The sequence below is a fragment of the Pan paniscus genome, chromosome 5 (genome assembly GCF_029289425.2).
Source record: "Pan paniscus chromosome 5, NHGRI_mPanPan1-v2.0_pri, whole genome shotgun sequence".
In the NCBI taxonomy this organism is placed as follows: Eukaryota; Metazoa; Chordata; class Mammalia; order Primates; family Hominidae; genus Pan; species Pan paniscus.
Window position 1 is genome coordinate 164,462,860 of NC_073254.2, and position 17,637 is coordinate 164,480,496.

At 38.9% G+C, this 17,637-nt stretch overlaps 1 protein-coding gene across 2 annotated transcripts in view; it reads left to right on the forward strand.

The window, feature by feature from the left end:
- Positions 1 to 17,637, forward strand: part of UTRN (utrophin) — a 568,097-nt gene that overhangs the window by 187,983 nt on the left and 362,477 nt on the right. For both annotated transcript variants that reach the window (XM_014345496.4, XM_063605516.1), the window contains exons 24-31: positions 1,160 to 1,273; positions 2,053 to 2,208; positions 7,270 to 7,440; positions 9,667 to 9,846; positions 12,812 to 12,946; positions 14,987 to 15,136; positions 16,111 to 16,272; positions 17,499 to 17,627. In XM_014345496.4, coding sequence (XP_014200982.4) covers positions 1,160 to 1,273; positions 2,053 to 2,208; positions 7,270 to 7,440; positions 9,667 to 9,846; positions 12,812 to 12,946; positions 14,987 to 15,136; positions 16,111 to 16,272; positions 17,499 to 17,627 — 1,197 coding nt within the window. The remainder of the gene's footprint in view (positions 1 to 1,159; positions 1,274 to 2,052; positions 2,209 to 7,269; positions 7,441 to 9,666; positions 9,847 to 12,811; positions 12,947 to 14,986; positions 15,137 to 16,110; positions 16,273 to 17,498; positions 17,628 to 17,637) is intronic.

Below are 17,637 nucleotides of genomic sequence, written 5' to 3' on the forward strand. Positions count from 1 at the left end.
TAAAAATTGATGTAGTTTCCAGAGCGTGTTGATCAGAGTAGTGAGCAATACCTAAATATCATGTCCTACAGACATCATGGAAGGAATTGGGAACATGTAATCAGTAGAAGACTGGAGAAAAACATGGCAGTTGCCCACCTATGGAAAGAAATGACAATGATTTTGGTATTGGAGCTCAAAAGCTAAAATTGCATCTACTTACTTGCATTTTTTTTTTTTTTTTTTGAGACAGAGTCTTGCCCTGTCGCCAGGCTGGAGTGCAGTGGTGCCATCTTGGCTCACTGCAACCTCTGCTTCCCAGATTCAAGCTATTCTCCTGCCTAAGCCCCCCGGAGTAGCTGGGACTACAGGTGCCCCACCACGCCCCCAGCCAATTTTTGTATTTTTAATAGAGACAGGGTTTCACCTTGTTGGCCAGGATGGTCTCGATCTCTTGACCTCGTGATCCGTGGCCTGAGCCTCCTAAAGTGCTGGGATTACAAGCGTGAGCCACCGTACCTGGCCCTTATTTGCATTCTTTAAGGCCTGGTTCCAATGTTACCTTCTCTCTAAAGTCTCTTTCTCTTTGCAAAATGTTTGCTTTCACATTTGTCTTTGAACCCCTATCACCATACACAGTAGCTGGATTTTATATATATAGTAGGTGCTTAATAAATGTTGGATGAAATATTGGAGCTGAACGGTGACTGTCTTGAGTTCTCAGATAAAAAGGCATCCAAAAGCAGAAATGAGAACCATCTATTGTATTCCCTCCACCGTGCTATTTGTTTATTCCTGCTCTGAGTTACTAACTTTAGAGAAAAATTGTTCTAAATTATATCAGAGCAAAATATTTTATAGCTGATAAAACCTAGAAATGCATTTTTTCCCTGTAATTTGCATTTTAAATCATAACTATTGTTTGCATTTAAGCAAAAAGAGCTAGCGTTTGGAAATTTTTAGAGCGGTTACTAACCTGTCATCTCTTGAGGATTTTAGTCAAGAATGAAGAAAATAATCATTTTCAAATTTGGAAGGTTTAGAAAAAGAAATAACATAAATGAAAGCGATGCTATCGGAGCTTTAAAAAGTTCCCTTTGTTCCAGTGGCGGTAGATCTTGAGATGTAGTAGGCTGAACGTCACGAAGTAATATCCCCCTCTGTTATCATGTTCGATTAGGCTGATTCAACAGTCATTGAGAAGTGGATGGATGGCGTGAAAGACTTCTTAGTGAAACAGCAGGCTGCCCAAGGAGACGACGCAGGTCTACAGAGGCAGTTAGACCAGTGCTCTGTGAGTTCTGCTGATCTGGGGAACTTGTCATAAATAACATTTTGTTCTTGTTCTATGTTATTTGCTGCTATTATTAAAATTGTGAGAATATAGCATAGCATTACATCTAGATAAAATATCTTTCATCATAAAGCTTTTATGACTTTATAGCTAATAAAAGAATGACAGATTCTTCAAGTTTTTATTTCTGGACAAGGTTATAGAATTTTGAGAGGTTATAGAATAGAGAACAAGAACAATTTTGGTTCATTAGGAGTCATTGTATATTGCATTTCTTGTGCCACATGGTGAGGATTTAAGAAAAACATATTTAACAAATGAATTTGAGAAGGGTCTGTTCATCAAATTCATTTGTTAAGTATGTTTTTCTTAAATCCTCACCATGTGGCACAAGAAAAGCAATATACAATGACTCCATGTTGTGCACGTGTACCCTAGAACTTAAAGTGTTAAAAAAACAAAAAACAAAAAACAAGAAATGAATTTGCTAGTAATAGTGCATGCAGTTTATATTTGGTGAAATCATCAGGCTTCTCTACATTAATAAAAGGCTATTCCCTGCTGAGAGTCAAGTATTTCCAGTCTAATTTGGCAGATGGCTATATCAAGCACCCAGGTGAAATGAGTTTCTTAAGGCACAATATTTCTTAAGTAGTTAGAAGTACTGACTCTTAAGCAGTCTGCTTGTGTAATATTTGCAGGGAGATAAGCAGACAAACTATAATTATGGCATCCACTGATATAGTAATGAACTCAACATGCATCTTTTATGTGTTTAGGCGTTTGTTAATGAAATAGAAACAATTGAATCATCTCTGAAAAACATGAAGGAAATAGAGACTAATCTTCGAAGTGGTCCAGTTGCTGGAATAAAAACTTGGGTGCAGACAAGACTAGGTGACTACCAAACTCAACTGGAGAAACTTAGCAAGGAGGTGAGTTTTTCAACTTTACTACCTATGGTTTTCAGGAGATGTAGACTGTAGCTTCTCTCAGCTGACTAAATGTATTATGACCCATCCAATTTGAAAAACAACGGTCTAGAATAACTCCAGCATGGGTAGTGAGCTGAGGCAAAAAAAAAAAAAGGCATCATTTTTTAAATTAAGAGAGGGTGCTGATTGTCCAGTTTGGCTCAGGGCTTACCCATTCTTGTCTTAAATCTTGCTTGAAACACATTTATGACACTTGCTTTACCCCTAAGACATTTGAGTGTGACCATTTATTTACTTAGCAAATATTTCTTAATCAGTTGCCACCTGTCAAGCATCATTCTAGGCACTGCAGGTACAGCATTGAACAAAGAAGAAGAAACTCCTCTTAAGGAGCTTACATTCTAGTGAGGCAGATGGATAATGAATAATATCATGGAGGAGTAGCAAGGAGTTAGGGCTAGGTGGGTTATTTCAAATAGGATGGTCAGGGAAGGACTTTCTGAGATGGGGATGTTTGAATAAAGAACTGAGTAAAGTAAGAGATGAGCCTTGTAAGGTTCAGATAAGAACATTCAGGCGTGGAGAATAGCAAGCTTTAAAACTCTGTGGTGGGAATGAACTTGGTCTGTTTAATAAAGAATGAAGGCAGTGTAGCTGGAATAAAACAGAGAGGAGTTAGTGAGTTGGAGAATGGGAATATTTGAGGTTAGAGGTAGGCAGAGGATGGATTAGCTATGGCCTTGGAGGAAAGGACTTGGGATTTATTTCAAGTATGATATTACACAGAAAGCAATTTGAAGGTTTTGAACAGGGAAGTGACATGTGATATAGATCTTTTAAGGTCACTCTGGCTTTTTGTTTTGTTCCCTTTTTTTTAGCAACAGTATCTTGTTGTATCACCCAGGCTGGAGTGCAGTGGCACAATCCTAGCTTACTGCAGCCTTGAACTCCTGGGCTCAAGCAGTCCTCCTGCCTCCTGGGTAGCTGGAACTATAGATGTTCACCACTATGCCTAGATAATTTTAGAAATATTTTTGAGCCAGATGCAGTGGTGCATGCTTGTAATCCCAGTACTTTGGGAGGCTGAGGTGGGTGGATTGCCTGAGCTCAGGAGTTAGAGACCAGCCTGGGCAACATGGCAAAACCTTATCTCTATAAAAAATACAAAAATTAGCCGGGCATGGTGGTGTGCGCCTATAGTCCCAGCTACTTAGGAGGCTGAGGTGGGAGGATGGCTTGAGCCCAGGGGATGGAGGTTGCAGTGAGCTGAGACTGCATCACTGCACTCCAGCCTGGGCGAAAGAGCCAGATCCTGTCTTAAAAAAAAAACAAAAATTGTAGAGATGGGGTTCTTAGAGGCTGAGGCAAAAGGATGGCTTGAGGTCAGCAGCTTGAGACCAGATGCCAGTCTGGTCAGATGCTGCTGACCTCAAGCAATCCTCCTGCCTCAGCCTCCCAAAGCGTGGAGATCACAGGCATGGGCCATTGCACTCGGCCTCTCTCTGGTTTTCATGTGAATAGTTTGCTCTGGGAAGGCAAGAATGAAAATGGAAAGAATTCTTATAAGGTTACTGCAGGCTTGGAGAGAGAGGATGGACCCATACACTAGGGAGGCTTAAAGAAGTAGTGATGGAGGGCATGAGAAATATTAGGTTTGAAAATAAAGAAGAGACCTAAGGAAAGAATTGAATGTGTGATAGAAGAAAAAGTGAATGGTCAAGGATGACTCAGGATTTTTACAAAGCTTCCACTTTGTGTGAATTGTGGTGTCATTTACTGCAATAACGAAGGAGAAGCTTCTGTGGGTGTAGGTGAAATGATGACTACCATTCTGGAAGGGTTAAATTTGATGCTAGAAGCTAAGGAGGAAAAATCAGTAACGGGGAATGTGGGGTCCCAAATGCTAGGTGGAGAAAACTTTTCACAGTGCCTAATGCTGAGGATTGCAGGGGCCAATCAAAACAGAAAATCGAGCTTTAAATTTGATAAGAAGGAGGGATTTAATAACCTTGAGAAAGCAGGGTCAATGAACTGGTGGGAAAAAAGTCATAGTGGATAGTTCGAGGAGGGTATGGGAACTGAGGAGCTGGGACACCAAGCATAACCAACTTTGAGAAATTTCTGTCTTCAGGGGAGCAGAGAAATGGGTGGGGGCTGGTGACGGGAATCCAAAGAGGTGGTTTTGTTATTTTTAATAATGAGAGATATTAAATGAGATATATTAATGAGAGGACCTCACTTTAGAAAAAAAATGATGGTGCAGAAAGAGATTGAGATAGGAGAATTTATCAAGTGAAGTCTGTGATTATGCGAGGATGAGATCCACCGTCTAAGTGAAGATGTTGCTATGAGATATGGTTTCTCCGTGGTAATGGAAGGGAGGAAATGATATGGGAACAGTAGAACTGGGAGGTATTCTTTCCCAATTGCTTTGATTTTTATTAGTGGAATAATAGTGAGGCTATATATAGCTGAAGTGAGTGACAAAGCAGTGAAAAATAGAAGTCAATATGAAATATAGGCATACCCCACAGTCACGTAAATAGTACGTATTTCTTAATAAAATGCTTTTGGCTAATGTTTGTATCAGAAAAATTTATATTTGCATAACTGAATATTTTGCTTTGTGTTTATTGTTTTACCCAACTTATTTTGAACATGTTCAAATGTAAAGAAAAGTTAAAGAATGATAAAAAGGAACAGCTGTATATCCATCCATTCAGAGACTTGCTAATGTTTTACCACATTTGCTTTCTCTCTCTCTGCCTTTCTCTTTACACACACACACACACACACACACACACACGCACACACCCTTTTTTTTTGGTACTTTTGAACAGTAAGTTGAAAACATCATGACACTTCACCCCTAAATACTCTAGCATGATTTTCCAAGCATGAAGGCATTCTTCTGCAAAACCACAATACCATGATCACACTTAAGAAACTAATAATGTTATACTCTCATCTCTTATCCTAGCTAAATTCAGATTTTTCTCAATGTGCTATAATCTGATGGCATGTGCCTTAAGGAACTGGGGTTTTTGAGGAAATAGAAAATGGTTTGGAAGTGGCAATGAGGATCAAGGAAGGTGATAATTAGAAGTGTGTATCTTTATCTATCTATCTATCTATCTATCTATCTATCTATCTATCTATCTATCCATTCATCCACATACATATGATGACAAATAATTCATTGTGAATTACTGATTCAAAATACAGGAATAAATATATGGGAAATTTAAAGTGTCCTCAGGAAGGAGGTAACCACATGTGTGAATAATTATCTAGAGCATTTCCAGACTATTGCATTGCACTGACTAGTACAAATGTTGAAGTAGTTTTGGACAAACATAATTTTGCCATATTTTCATTTTGCTAAAAAGAACAGGCATATAAAACAAATCAACAGACAAAGATAGTCTATTTCATCTATTATATTCATGATATCCTGAAAAAAAGGAACATTTTAATGCCAAAAAATAGAAAGTATATATTCTCAGGATAATTAAAGATAATTTTGAGGGTGTTTTGTTGTTGTTAAGCTTATGGTAGTGTCTTTATTTTCTTCATTTCTTTTTGGATCTGTGAAAATTATATTGCTGACTAGTGTTCAAAAAGTACACATACAGAGAATTTTCTGGAAATGGGGCCCAAGAATCTCTGTCTCTTTCTCTTTCTGTGTGTGTGCATGTATTTTAATGAAAAGCTTACCAGGTTAACCTGATGATCAGCCAGGCTTGGGAATGAGATTGTGAGTGTTGCTGGCATCAGCTCCTTGGTTACCCTGTGGGGACAGTGGAAGAAAAGCTCTTGTTTGGTCCTGTCTATTTTTATGCCGGAGATCCTGTTTGGAGGGAGGGACTGGGAAAGCCTCTGTCTCTTGCTTAACTCTAACTTCTGTGAGAACCATCCAGCTCCTGTGCTGGCCTTTGGTTACTATCCACCTAGCAGCCAAGCAGGCCCTGGCAGGGTGGCCACTACTGTGGCGTTTAATTTGAGCATGAGGCTGAACCTGCCAAGTAGAGGTTGGACTGTGACTGCAGAACGGCGCCTTCTCTCACAGTAGAAGTCAGTTTGTCGTTATGGGGAGGAGTGCTCTGAAAATATTTCTAGACTTCTCCAAAATTTTTAACTAAGTTACTGAATCAGAATCAGACAACTATCTATTTTTTACTGTAACTTTTTTGTGTCTGTGTGGCATATACAAACATAGTAGACATCAAAACCAAAATTTTATAGAGCGGTGTCTTATGACATCTTTAATAGCAGCCTCTCCCTCCCTGCTTTTAAAAAGTGAAATCTTAATGGGAAGTGCAGTTAAAAAGAAGAAAATGGACATTTTGATTGCTTCTAGGGTTTTTTTTTTTTTTTTTTTTTTTTTAGACAGAGTCTCGCTCTGTTCCCTGGGTTGGAGTGCAGTGGTGCGATCTCAGCTCACTGCAACCTCTGCCACCCAGGTTCAGGCAATTCTCCTGCCTCCACCTCCCAAGTAGCTGGGACTACAGGCATGCACCACCACGCCTGGTTAGTTTTTGTATTTTTAGTAGAGATGGGGTTTTGCCATGTTGGCCATGCTGATCTCAAACTCCTGACCTCAGGTGATCCCCCTGCCTTGGCCTCCCAAAGTGCTGGGATTACAGGTGTGAGCCACCAAGCCTGACTGGCTTCTAGATTTTTTGTTTTTGCTTTCTTTTTTCTTTTTTCCATTATAAGTAGTGCTACATTAAATTTACTTTATATATGTGCTTTTACTGTTATAGATTAGATTCCTACATCTGGGATTACAGTCAACAGTTATGCATTTTCAAAATTATAATAGCTATTTCGAGATAAGAGTATTATCCAAATGTGGTGTGGAATCCCAGTCTTAAGATTATTTTCATTATTGCTTATATTCCACGGCGTTAGCATGAGATGTATGAGATTTTATCTGAATTTTAAAGCATGCAATTCGTTGTGGAAAGTTATTACTGTGCCTTTAAATATTAAGAGCTAAAGCTTGACATTGAACACATTAACATTTGTTTATTTGGGGGAATGGCTTTTCCTTTGTAGATCACTACTCAAAAAAGTAGGTTGTCTGAAAGTCAAGAAAAAGCTGCGAACCTGAAGAAAGACTTGGCAGAGATGCAGGAATGGATGACCCAGGCCGAGGAAGAATACTTGGAGCGGGATTTTGAGTACAAGTCACCAGAAGAGCTTGAGAGTGCTGTGGAAGAGATGAAGGTGAGGTGGGGACGACCAGTGCCAACAGGCTTCATGCCTCCCTCCTCCCTTTAAAACCAGCCCATCAATCATCTGTCTATCTGTCAAGCACTATGTGCATGTAGCATCTTTCACAGTAGGTTTTTGAATTAAAAAAACATAACAGGGTAGCTGCTCTAATTTTAGCAGGGGAAGAAAGCCAGGAGTCCACATATTTGGCTTGGCCCATGAGTTGAGTCCATGAGGCCCCGTGAGACAAGCTCTTAAGTTAGACCTTTGGGAGGCTACAGAGAATGACTTAAAAACCTCTGGTAGTGGGCATGAGGAAGAATGATCATTTTTTTTAATTGGGGTAAATACATATAACATTGGTCAGCTTAATTTTTAAATGCACAATCCAGTGGCATTCATTGCATTCATCACTATTTCCAAACATTTTCACAAAGCGTTATTTTTTGTAAGGGGAACAAAAGAGACCTCCCAAGTTGTCTGAGGTTTATTCTTATTTTCCTGTTACTAATCTTCCAGTTAATACATACGGCACATATGAACACTGACTTTTCATTAGAGCAGGTAGGAATAGCGGTAGGAATGCATTGGGGAGTTCATATTAGTTGGATCCACTGGATACATTTTCTGTAAACTTGTACTCCTCTGTCGATAGTCTTGAACACTCTCTTTTTATATATAATAAAAGAACTGGGCATCATTCCCAAATTTCTAACACAGCTTCAACTGTCCTTGAATGTTCAAGCCAAAGGAGATCGTGTTTTCAAAGCTTTTTTTTTCCTGTAAGCTTAAGCAACACAGTGACTAATGTTTTACCTCAAAGTTAACTTACCTAGAAGTGTAACTAAAGCAAAAATCTGTGATTTTTTTCAAAAAAGGGATTATATGACATTCATACATTATTATACATGAATCAAAGTAAATATGACAGGAGACTTGTTGGAAATTGTTTTTTCACTAAAACATCTTTTTTAGTGTAGCTCTTTTTGAAAGATTTAAAAATACTCAGTACATAAGGTATTTTAAAATAGGCTACCATGTTAAGAATTGTCTCATTTATTGTCTTTCTTTACACTTTTGGCATTGTGGTTCTGTGGATTTTAAAAGTTGCTATAGATGAGATTTGAGAAAAATGATATTTAAATATTTGATTGGGCAACATTTTATTTATTTTTATTCTTTCAAACAGCCATTAGGACTTACAAAACCACTACACTTAATTACTTTCCCCCAATCTAAAGAAGTTCAAAACCATTAAGTAGTAGAGAAAAGTAAAGGGGAAAGTGAAAGACTGTTTTATTTGTATTTATTGCCATTAAAAGTAATGGCATAAACCGCAATTACTTTTGCACCAACCTGATAGGTTGATTTTCCTGAATGTCAGATTGTTTATCTTAGCACTGAGAAACAGCTATTTCTGGATCAGATCATCTCAGTCTAACTTTATCATTGAAATGCTATTAATTAGCAGAAGGATACATGTGCCTATGTTCTAGAATTTTTTAAAAAGCTTAAATTATTTAGAGAACTTTTAAAGATACTTCTACCATAGTGTACCTCAATTTTTGTGAAAATTTATTTATCACAGTGTAATCTGCTCAGCCCTCCAGTGATAATGAAAATTCACTCACTTAAATTCTGATCTTGGACCCAGACTTTGAAAATACTTCGTGTCAGTAAACATACTTTGGATAACTTATGTTAACACTGCTGTTATGAAATGAAAACATTTGTGGGAGCTGAGTACATTGGATGCATGAGTGAAATTTCAGAGTTAGCATTCTTATTTCAAAAACGCTCACTGGGCTGGGTGCAGTGGCTCACACCTGTAATCCCAGCACTTTGGGAGGCCAAGGTGGGTGGATCACCTCAGGTCAGGAGTTTGAGACCAGCCCCGCCAACATGGCGAAGCCTTATCTCAACTAAAAAATATGAAAATTAGGTAGGCATAGTGGTGGGTGCCTGTAATCACAGCTTCTCGGGAGGCTGAGGCAGGAGAATTTCTTGAACTGGGAGGCAGAGGTTGCAGTGAACAAGACTCCATCTCAAAAACAAAAACAAAACCAAAACCCCACAAAGAACCGTTCACTGTTACCTAAATAATGTTCTATTTTGGCAGTTAGAATCATCCAGATGTTTTAACTTTGGTTTAATTCTTGAAAAAAAAAAGAAAGAAAAGAAATTGGTTACTGAGAAAGGGAGACGTTTTTCAAGTTCATCCATCCTTTCTTGGAACAGAGGGCAAAAGAGGATGTGTTGCAGAAGGAGGTGAGAGTGAAGATTCTCAAGGACAACATCAAGTTATTAGCTGCCAAGGTGCCCTCTGGTGGCCAGGAGTTGACGTCTGAGCTGAATGTTGTGCTGGAGAATTACCAACTTCTTTGTAATAGAATTCGAGGAAAGTGCCACACGCTAGAGGTACGTTATTATTATTATTATTATTATTATTATTTTCAGTGATGTATTTCTGAGATCCAAACTCTGTAATGTTTTGGCCATTTTCAAATCTTGGAGAAAACTTCTCTTTTCTTTCAAATTCTGGATTACAAAGGAAAAATAGTTCTTGGGAAATAGTTTGATAAAAATGAAAGAGGGGTTAAAAACAGGAGACCAAAATCTGTCCCTAATTATCAGAAGGTTCTTGGGCAAGTCATTTTGTATATTCAAACTTTACTTTTTTTATATGTGCAATCCAGGTTTTCATGTAACAGATGATCTGTAGAGCCTGTTCCAGTCCAAAAATTGCAGAGCACATTGCAAGCCTCTCTTTTGTTTTGTTTTGCCTGGTTGAGTACACAGAGAGGAATTATTTTCTTTTGAGTGGTGTCTAAAGTTCAAGAGTCACCTGAAGGAAAAACAGAACTTAAATATGTGACAGTTTTACTGGGTCTTAAATAAAATACCTTTTTTTTTCTCCCTGGCCATTACACGTAAAATGTAGATGAGTCTATGAAATTTTTTTAAACTAAGAGTGAGGTTTTGCTTGTTTGTTTTTATAGTAGTATGACTTTTGTTATTGCTTGTTGGAAGATTTAAGAAGGCTTTCAATTTACAACAATTTAATTTACATTCAATTTGATGTAAAACAAATATTTGTATTGTGGCAAATCTTGAAATGGTAAAAAATGGCAACTGCAATATTTAACCTAAATTCATTCATTACTTTGATCATTCATTCATTTGTAAATTCATTCATTTCTTGTTCTAAACCAATTTTGTGCTAAGATAAATATATATCATTGAGGCAAGTTAGTAAGAAAGCTACTTGATTTGGGATCTGTCTGCTTCTTGGAAGTGGTCTTCTTTGAGTCATTTTTTCTTTCCTATAAGAAAAGAGGTTGTGCTTGCATCTGAGCAGATTTTTGGTCTGCTTTTTGCTTGTGGAAATCGGGGGACTAGAACCTCTTTTCTTTTATTCTAATTCAGTGGCTGGAAAATTATGGCTGAGGATTTTGTTTTGTTTTGTTTGAGACAGGGTCTTGCTCTGTCACCTGTGCTGGAGTGCAGTGGTATGATCACAGCTCACTGTAACCTCAAACTCCTGGGCTCAAGTGACCTTCCTGCCCCCGCTTCCTGAGTAGCTATGACTCCAGCCTTGCAATGCCACACCTGGCTAATTATTTTTAAATTTTTTTTGTAGAGATGGGGGTCTTGCTATGTTGCCCAAGTTGGTCTGGAACTCGTGGGCTCAAGCCATCCTCCTGCCTTGGCCTACCAAAGTCCTGGGATTAAAGGCATTAGCCACTGCACCCGGACTGGCTGAGGGTTTAAATCTAACTTGTAGTTTGGTTTTGGATACCTGGTTAACTGAGAATAGTTTATACATTTCTCAAGGGTTGTACAACACATACCCCCCTCCAAGAAGAATCTGTGATAGGAAGCAAATGTGTCCTCCCAAAACCTAAAATATTTACTGTCTGGCCCTTTGTAGAAAAATGTACTGCTCCTTGATCTGGTAAGCATGCTTCATGTGGAGAGTGGACCGGCAGGTGCCTTCACTCATTTATGTAAACCAGCAGATGCCTCCACTCATTCAGTACATTCAAGACGACAAGCCCAGGAGGCATCCAGCTGAGTTCTTTCTCCTAAACTTACCACTCAAATCAGTTCCTCTTATAATAAGGGATTATAAATTTATAAATGTTTCCACCCACTGCACAACCCCTGGGTCCCTGCTCTGGAAACCTCAGAGGGGAATGAGTGATCAAAACCAACACAGTAAGAACAGTATAACTCCAGTTTTGGTAAAATGTGGCTCTCTTATATTGACATGTCCTCATGAATTTAGAAAAAAGTTGGGAAGGCTACATTGCAAACTTTTACATCAGTTAGCTCTAAGTTGGAATTGGGTGGGGCCCAGGAGATTTCAATTTTCTATGAAATTATTTTTTAAAAATTTACAATTGGGAGCAATTTTTTCATTTTGTTCAAAAACCAAACTTTTTTTTTTTTTTTTTTTGAGATGGAGTTTCACTCTTGTTGCCCAGGCTGGAGGGCAGTGGCGTGGCCTGGGCTTACTGTAACCTCTGCCTCCCAGGTTCAAGTGATTCTCCTGCCTCAGCCTCCCGAGTAGCTGGGATTACAGGTGCCTGCCACCACGCCCAGCTAGTTTTTGTATTTTTAGTAGAGATGGGGTTTCACCATGTTGGCCAGGCTGGTCTTGAACTCCTGACCTCATGTGATCCACCTGCCTTGGCCTCCCAAAATGCTGAGATTACAGGTGTGAACCACCGCACTTGGTCTTTAAAAAACAAACTAAATAATGTTTCTCTCCTGTTTTTCTTACTAATTATATAGTTGTATTTTTGACATTTAAATCAGATCATGGAATTTATTTTAAAGAGTGAGGCAGCCTCTTGCCCACTCTTTGCTCCCCACCCTTCACCAACTGGTCTCATATGATTTTGTTGATTATTTTATTTTATTTTATTTGAGATGGAGTCTTGCTCTGTTGCCCAGGCTGGAATGCAGTGGTGCAATCTCGGCTCACCGCAACCTCCGCCTCCCGGGTTCACGCCATTCTCCTGCCTCCTCCAGAGTAGCTGGGACTACAGGCATCCGCCACCACACCCGGCTAATATTTTTTTGTATTTTTTTTTTTTTTAGTAGAGACAGGGTTTCACCGTGTTAGCCAGGATGGTCTCAATCTCCTGACCTCATGATCCGCCTGCTTCAGCCTCCCAAAGTGCTGGGATTACAGGCGTGAGCCACCACGCCTGGCCGATTTTATTTTATTTTTTTGAAGTTTCAACTCCATCAGTTCTGAATTCCTAGGTATACTCACATCCAAATGAAATTATTAGCGATTAAAGAGAATGTGTAGTACTAGAGATACGATGTGTGAAATGGCTTTTTGTCTAATTTAAAATTTTTCATGCTTTAGGAGGTCTGGTCTTGTTGGATTGAACTGCTTCACTATTTGGATCTTGAAACCACCTGGTTAAACACTTTGGAAGAGCGGATGAAGAGCACAGAGGTCCTGCCTGAGAAGACGGATGCTGTCAACGAAGCCCTGGAGGTTGGAACCTGTGATCTCCACGGCATTTCTCTTTGTTGTGATGAGGCCACACGTGTATTACAATGAGGAATGTAATGCTTTACGCAGGCAAATGCATTTGCTTCCTCAGTGGTTTTCAATGTCACTTGCATTTTCTTCCATAGCCTGAAGTGTTTATACAATCATGTGTATTTAGATTATTGGTGACCCATTATATCAGCCTCAAGACGTGGTTAGCTGTTTGACATCTTACATTTTAGACATGTTGAAGCACTCTAGTGGTTTTCCAGTTTATTTTAGTAGGCCCTGGACAAAGCTCTGCCATATGTTATTAGGACAACTGCTCTCTTGTTTCGTCAACAAGTTATTTTTACTCACTAAACACAGCACTGACAGTTTATAGGGGATTCCTGTCTCTTACCTTCAGATGCTAGAAGTTAAAAGACAGTGGTTGAGCCATGGGATCTTGTCGTAGGAGCTTGTCTTCAAGCCTGGATTTGAACTCCTTGAGGCCAAGAAATGTACCCGATGCTTTGTTATTCCTCAGTTCCCAGCACAGTGTGTAGCACACGTTAACTTAATAACCGTTTCTTAAATGAAATACAGTGCAAAGAGGGTAGGTTTGCTTAACAAAAAAGAAAAGGAAAGGGGGTAGATAGGCTTTTAAAAATGTCATGGTACCATGTGGGAACTGAGTGGACAACTGGATTAAAGGTCAGAAATGAGTAAAATGTGGCGCTTACATTCCAGGAGATGGATGCGCTGCTAGAGAAAAGATGTCACTTCTCAAATATAGCAGAGTGAGAGACAGAGTGAATGAAAAATATGAAAAGCTTAATTTTTTTCCTAATATAAGAGTGAATACGTATATATTCTTGAAATATGGAAAATAAAGAAAAGTATAAAGCAAACTCTTAAGATAAACATTTTAAAACAGTTTGTAGATTTCTTCCTAATTATTATCTTTTATGTATGCATACTAGAAGGTAGTATATTGGATCAAAGGCTTTGGAGTCTTTTATTTACTTATTTATCTTTTTATTTGAGATGGAATCTTGCTATGTTGCCCAGGCTGGAGTGCAATTGCATGATTTTGGCTCACTGCAACCTCCACCTCCTGAGTTCAAGCAGTTCTCATGCCTCAGCCTCCTGAGTAGCTGGGATCACAGGCGTGTGCCACTACCCCAGCTAATTTTGTATTTTTAGTAGAGATGGGGTTTTACCATGTTGGCCAGGCTGGTCTCGAACTCCTGACATCAGGTGATCCACCCGCCTCGGCCTCCCAATGTGCTAGGATTAGAGGTGTGAGCCATCGCACTTGGCCAGGCTTTGGAGTCTTAAAGCTTTAGAGCCATGTTGGAATCTTAGCTCTTCTTTTGACTGTGTGTATGTAGGCAAGTAATTTAACCTTTCTGAGCTTCAATTTTCCAGTCTGTAAACTGGGAATGCTATTTAGCCCATATGGTTAATTAGATTTATGTATATAAAAAGTGTGTATATAAAACAATGCCTCTTATTCTGCATATATTGTAGGAAAATGACTACTTATTTTTAGTAATATAATTAATAAAAGTTGAGATAATCTTGCTTGTATAGTACTGTTCTCTGCCTTTGAACTTTGTGTCATATCATGAGCATTTCCCCATATAATTAATAATTATTTTTAACTTTTTATTATTCATTTATTTATTGTTTAGAGACATAGTCTCGCTCTGTTGCCCAGGCTGGAGTCCAGTGGTATGACAGCTCACTGCAGCCTTGAACTCTTGGGCTCAAGTGATCCTCCTGCCTCACCCTCCCATAATTAATAATAGTTGAAATTATTTTTGTGAAATTATATCATCATATATCACTTGTGCTAATTTCTCAATTTTATGCATTTTTTAATCCCATGATGGATATTTTTGTGAATTAGTAATTTACTTAACTTTTGGTCCTGTTACTTAGGTAGATTTTTAGAAAATATAATTACTTGTTTAACAAATAGACATTTTGGGGATCCTTGATACCTTTTGCCTTAGTAAATGCATTATTATTATTTTTTTCCCATCTCCATTCCAGTCTCTGGAATCTGTTCTGCGCCACCCGGCAGATAATCGCACCCAGATTCGAGAGCTTGGCCAGACTCTGATTGATGGGGGGATCCTGGATGATATAATCAGTGAGAAACTGGAGGCTTTCAACAGCCGATATGAAGATCTAAGTCACCTGGTAAGAGTTGGGACATGCATGGGTGTTGATTAGGTATTGATGAAGTGGAGCTGGCCCTAAGCTCCATATCATAGAGCTTTAATGTTGGAAAAATCTTAACGTTGGTTAAAGTTGGTAGCCAATGCTAACAGGGGCATTGAGGATATTGAAATATTCAGAAAGGAAGAACAGATCTAGCACTCTAAGACAGAACTTGATGATTAAAAAAATTATTTTTGAGATTACTTCTACTTACAAACATTTAATTTTCATTAAGGATCATATGATAGCTGTATATACGAACAACAACTCATACTATCCTAGTAAATATTAGGGCCATGATATTTCACATAAGCTGCTGTGAAAGCCATAGTCTCTTAGTTCATATCCAGGTTGTAACATACATATTCGTATCACAAATTAGAGAAAGAACACTTCTTTTATAGGAAGGTTGGGTATGAATATTAGGTGCTTCCAAACACATATTAAATAATAACTGTTGATGTTCAGCCCATGAATAACATCAAGCTTAACCCAAAAGTGCTGTAAATAGTAGTTTGATATGTATGTACACCTATAGAATTTGTTTTAGGCTTTGGAAAAAAAGAGACTCTGATGTTTGTGTATTGATAGACATTTTTCTTATGTTTTATATTCTTAATTGGCAGACATTGCTGATTCCTAAAAATGCTTTAAAATTATAATAAATAACACATTTTTATCTTCTGTTTAATGCATCTTATGGGAAACCTTTACATTTTTGTATTTCAACATTATATATAGAAAGAAGTAATAATTAGTAATTCAGCTGCATGGTACATAAGATCCTAGTGGGACATTTTCACTGTTATCATTAGTAATTATTATTTATTTATAAAGAAAGCTAAAGTCTTGGATGAAAGCTTTTATGGTCTTTTCTTAGTGGCCAGAATATATATATTCTGCTATTTATATTTGTGTTGGGCAACTAATGATTCAATTTCTCCTTTGTGCAGGCAGAGAGCAAGCAGATTTCTTTGGAAAAGCAACTCCAGGTGCTGCGGGAAACTGACCAAATGCTTCAAGTCTTGCAAGAGAGCTTGGGGGAGCTGGACAAACAGCTCACCACATACCTGACTGACAGGATAGATGCTTTCCAAGTTCCACAGGAAGCTCAGGTATTGCCGTGCATTTGAGGGCTTTTGAGCTGTAAAGAGAGCTTATGTAATTGCCTCCTCAACTATAAGAGAACCCCTCCTGCTGTCCAAAACCGAGAGTCAATGGGAAAGATTGACCTTACTTACAGGGCAGCATTTGGGTTTTGGAGTTCTCTTGCTTTCTATGTGAGACTCTGGCAAAAGTCTTATATAGTTTATTTTATTTAATTAATTAATTAATTTATTTATTTGAGACAGAATCTCACTATGTCACCCAGGCTGGAGTGCAGTGGCGCGATCTTGGCTCACTGCAACCTCTGCCTCCTGGGTTCAAGTGACTCTCCTGCCTCAGCCTCCTGAATAACTGGGACTACAAGCACGTGCCACCACGCCTGGCTAATTTTTTGTAGTTTTAGTAGAGACGGGGTTTCGCCATGTTGGCCAGGCTGGTCTTGAACTCCTGACTTCAAGTGATCTGCCTGCCTCGGCCTCCCAATAATTTTTGTATTTTTAGTAGAGACGGGGTTTTGCCATATTGTCCAGGCTAGTCTCAAACTCCTGACCTCAGGTGATCCACCTTCTTCGGCCTCCCAAAATGCTGGGATTACAGGCGTGAGCCACTGTGCCTGGCTGAAAAGTCCTGTATATTTTAAATTGTAGTTTTCTTAGCTGTGAAATTGGGACAATTCCTTCCTTATAAATAAGTTGTGAACATTAGAAACGACAAATGCAAAGACCTTAGCAGGTGTGTCATGTACAATACCATGCAGTGGGCCATATTATTATTATTATTATACAAAAACGTATTATTATTATTTTTTAGATGGATTCTCACTCTGTTGCCCAGGCTAGAGTGCAGTGGCGCGATCTCGGCTCACTGCAAACTCTGCCCCACAGGTTCAAGCAATTCTCCTGCCTCAGCCTCCCGAGTAGCTGGGATTATAGGCGCCCACCACCGTGCCCAGCTAATTTTTGTATTTTTAGTAGAGATGGGGTTTCACCATCTTGGCCAGGCTGGTCTTGAACTCCTGACGTCGTGATCCACCCGCCTCAGCCTCCCAAAGTGTTGGGATTACAGGCATAAGCCACCGCACCTGGCCTACAAAAACTTACTAAAGCTTCTGTGGAGGTCAACATTATGTAAAATACGATATCATGTATTACACAACGATATAGAACTTTTGTATTGTCTCTTTTTATACTTAAGAAAAAAAGGACATCCTCTCCCCTTTCCAATCTCTTTTTAGAAAATCCAAGCCGAGATCTCAGCCCATGAGCTAACCCTAGAGGAGTTGAGAAGAAATATGCGTTCTCAGCCCCTGACCTCCCCAGAGGGTAGGACTGCCAGAGGAGGAAGTCAGATGGATGTGCTACAGGTAAAGAAGG